The 4,324-nt window shown below is 44.0% G+C and overlaps 1 protein-coding gene across 1 annotated transcript; it reads right to left on the bottom strand.

Annotated features, from left to right (window-relative positions):
* Positions 1-1,683: 1,683 nt before the first annotated feature.
* On the bottom strand, positions 1,684-3,453 carry LOC139140283 (E3 ubiquitin-protein ligase TRIM71-like). The gene has a single exon (XM_070709429.1). The coding sequence runs from the start codon at positions 3,451-3,453 to the stop codon at positions 1,684-1,686; it is 1,770 nt and encodes a 589-aa protein (XP_070565530.1).
* Positions 3,454-4,324: the final 871 nt, after the last annotated feature.

Genomic DNA, 4,324 nt, shown 5'->3' with positions numbered 1-4,324 from the left:
AAATTTGGGTGAGAAAGGGATTTCTCTATCTTTGACTAGTCAGATCGTAATATTTTCGCTATCCATATACTATTATGTATTATAATTATATTATTATAATAATAACATTACTGTAGGTGATCTGGGTTTTCCCTTTCTTCTCCAAAATTATGTGAATTGAAAAAAACCATCAATTGTGGAATGCCAGCAATGTCTACATACCAACATTTCAAGTTCCTAGCCGTCTATGGTGTCGTGGTTATACATGCATAATCAAGTACAGATTCAGTTCCTGATCTTTATTTAGAATTGTACCAAGTGAAGTGTGGGCACGCAAATGTTCTACTTGCCAATATGTTCGTTCGCCGCTTATCGAAATAAAGAACAGGAACCGAATCTGCACTTCAGTTTTATGAAGGGTTTCGTTCTTACAGCTCTGTCTGATGTTTGTTGCTGGTTTTGGCTTGATATCACATCATAACGAGTAGGCTACCCGCCATTAATATGATAAAACACTCACTTCAATACTGCCCCACCCACCCCAAGTGGTGGGTGGAAGGACTGTGACTTCACTAACGCAATACAGACACAACGGGTTGGGTGAAATTTAGCTGCATAATCGTAGCCTCGGTGGCTGCCGCGTGCGTCTTGAGCGATATCTAACCAATCGCCCAGGCCGCACGACCCAGCCCACAAGGCTACGATTATTGCAGCTGGGTGAAATTCATCTTTGGGGGATGGACCATCAGATCTTCAAGTTAGGAGGGAAGGTTACAATACCATCATGCAACTTTTTCGCATTCTAAAAGTTGACAGTACTATATTTCATGTCCAATTTAAAATAATTATTTTCCCATAGACCTTCACGAATTGTTACTTCAAAAAGAAAATATCGTGGCTACAAAACAGGTTTTACAATTCATGCTCTGCATAGATTTCCCCAATTTTGACTTCCGTTGCCAATATCTTATTGCCCGTTCTAATCCATATAAACCCTAAGACATGTGGCATCCATGCACCAGGAATCACTAAGCGTCAAATATAACAATGTCCATGATTAGTGTGTATGCCGTAGTCATAGTAATATGATTGGATGATTCTTCGTCATTTGATGTTATGTTCTCAAAGGTCTTATACGTGACGAAGTATATGCAATCTAACTTGGTATCGTGAATGTATGAAATATCAGGAAAAAATGTGTTATTTACACGTAGAAAATTTTGGCTGCACTTGAGCTACTTCCAGGTTCAGCTGTATCCATGGTAACTACGATCCTCCGAGGGCCGTACTTGGTGATGGCGACGCGGATGGGTTTGGTGACATCTAGCTTTACGGCGTGGCGAATGAAATTCCCCCTGGAGTCGTATTGGCTTATCCTGTCGTTGCCATAGTCACAGACATAGACGTCGTCGTTGTCATCGATGTCGATGCCACGGGGGCTGATCAGCTGACCGTCCTTTGAACCCCTGGAACCGAAGGAGGAGATCAAAGTACCATCGACCGTCATGACAACAACACGATGATTTTGAGTGTCAGACACTATCATTTGGTTTTTGGAGTTCACCCGAACTGAGCTCGGCTTTGTAAATGTTCTGTTATTGGAGTTGATCACTTTCACACAGTTGCCATCTCTTGTGAGCTTTTTTATGCAATGCTTTCTCGTCAAAATTTGCCAGTCCGTCACAAGTATGTATCCGTCTTTCGTCAGGGCCAGACTTTTCGGGCAGTTGAGTTTTCCTTTACCAAATGCCCGGGTAACTTCATCTCTCTCGCTCCAGACGACCACTTCTTTGTTAGCATCATCGGCCACAAAACACTGACCATCGTCCGACACCGCAATGTCATTCGGAGAAAACGGCTTCGACAAATTCGGAATTCCACGGAGCCTGCGTAGTTACAGAAAGAGTCGAGGATTTGGAGTTGGTGATTGGTTTTGTCAGCCAGCACCACGTGGTTTTGGAGGTTGATCGCTACTCCCTCGATGGAGGGTGGTGTGTCCATGATCGTATCGCCAAAGCCGCCAAACTCTTTGAAGGTCCCTTCCTGGGGTACAACTTTTATAGTGAATGGAGAACCATTCAAAGGAAAGCCACCAACATTTACTTTGAGAAGATACTTCCCTTCATCCAAACAACAGAACTTCACCGTGTGTGACAGATCGTCAAGGTTATGTTCAACGTCGAGTTCTTTCGTCTTTCCACTGGGATACGCAAGTTCTGCTGTCACACTGTTGTAAGCAGCGACGATTTCGTTTTCCCGGTTTCGCGTTGCAATAACAATTTTCTGCTCCTCTCCAACTCGGAAAACAGTTTTCACTCGAGTGCAAGATGAGTTATCACCAGAGACAGACGTAGATCTCAGTATTCCGAAGCCATGCTGGACGGGAGCTTCATCCACCTCGAAGATGACGTCACCCGTCTCCTTGGGAGTGTACTGCACGTCTTCGTTCACTAGCTGTAGGACTCGATTGCACAGTGTGTCTTCAGATGTCAGGTATTCAGCGGGGTTAGCATACTTCAGCAGAGCATTCGCAAACTTCTCGGTGCTCTGAATAGCCGCGACACGTTTCTCCAGTTCGTTGATCTGGTTTTTAAGAATGTTCGTTTTCAGTTGAACCAAATCTCTAACTTTGTTCTTGGCCAGTTCCTTCATGTTCATTATCTGTGCGATCAGATTCTCTGCATGACTGTCTATCTTACTTTTAGCCTTTGCGCTGTGCTCTGTGATTTTGTCTGCTTCAGTTTTCGCGGCCAGAATCCCCTTATTTATGAACTTTGCCTGTGTTTTCAACAGTTTCATAGCCTGTTTCAGATCCTGTTGTTTCATTCTCGCGACGCCGGCCATAAACGAGATTTCGTGTCCAGGTTTGCCGTGATCTTCCATAACGCATTTTGTACAGGTGGGCACGTTGCATGTGCAACAAAACGATTGGATTTGATTGTCAGGGTGGTGTCGACAAGAGATCTTCTCGTCCCGATGAGGCCTCACTGCGTCGTCGTTCATCAGGCTCATACTGCCTTCCTCAAGACGGAATAATCTGTGATCTCTTGGAGGATTTTTGCTGATATGCGACAACGCGCATTTCGAACACATCCGAAGGGAACAGCCTCCACATGCGATGACGCACAACTTCTCTGTACAAAGGGCACACTGGTGTTTACTCAAAGTAGAGCCCTTACACCTGAGTTCCCAGAAGCTGTCTGCCAGTCCCGCTAAAAAGAAGTTTGTTCTCGGCGTTTGCTCTTGGACGCAGTCAAGCTTGCAACCATAATCGCAAGTTGGGCACGCAACGGTTTTGTTGCCCGCATCACGAGATATCTGTTCGACTTCGAGACAAGTTCGGCAGAAAGTGTGGAGGCACGGCAGAGTATGCGGACTCTTGAACACTCCAGAACATAGCTTACACGTAACCAAGTCTTCTGGTATCACATACTGCAAGTCAAAGAGTTGTTCAATGTCAGCACTGCCCGGCATGACTGCAGAAGATCTCTTTACATGTTACCGTCGTTGCATCGAGTCAAGAAATGAGTCTCACCTTGCTGATTGTACCCCCGCAGTGATAACAAATTTGTGAGGTCACGCCGACACAGAGGTATGGGATCAACGACAAAAGTCCACCACGAAGCTGGAAATACCCATACGTAATATCACAACTACTCGCCATTTCCTGTTCGAGATTAAACGCCCGGTTAATTTTAGTTCATACTCGTCGCAATAAAGTCGGTGCACAGCTCATATGTTTGCAGTAAAATGAATAGAATAAATTTCACATGTTTTATGACAATAATTAAAGAAACAAAAATGCGTTTTTGAGGAAATGGGACAGACAGCTGTGCTGGGAATTAATCAGATACACACGTACGCAGCTTATTCAACACCGCCAAGCAGAACTGCGCCTATTTAATGTTGCCCTTTTACACCTCACATTACACGTCTGTTGAAAATACGGAATTAGTTTTGCAACATATTTAAGAAATCAGGGGAACTCGGCCCTTTAATTCATGCACTGAGTCTAATGAACAAAATTGGTGTTAGAAACATCAGACGAAAATGCCGGGTTTGTTTTACCTTGAAAAGTAGTGTTATCGTTGTAGGCTTCTGACCTAGATTTCTCGGTGCCACGGCCGTATTGCGACTGCGCACTACTCAAGGAACAAGGAAGCCCACTTTCGCTTGGTACAAGCCATTCACTCAAAAAGAAGATCAGTGTTATGCTTTCATTGACTCAGTTACAGAAATACAATAACATGCTGTTTTTACATATCAATGCCGTTGTTTTCTTGTAACTTTCACAAAGGACTCAGTGAGGAAGATACCATGTTGACGAGAGGTACAAATATATGGT

Source organism: Ptychodera flava, chromosome 9, assembly GCF_041260155.1.
Source record: "Ptychodera flava strain L36383 chromosome 9, AS_Pfla_20210202, whole genome shotgun sequence".
Taxonomy (NCBI): Eukaryota; Metazoa; Hemichordata; class Enteropneusta; family Ptychoderidae; genus Ptychodera; species Ptychodera flava.
This window is presented reverse-complemented; position numbering and strand designations above follow the sequence as displayed.

Excerpts from the sequence above, each read along its gene's own strand:
- LOC139140283 (XM_070709429.1), bottom strand. The coding sequence starts at position 3,453 with ATGCCGGGCAGTGCTGACATTGAACAACTCTTTGACTTGCAGTATGTG.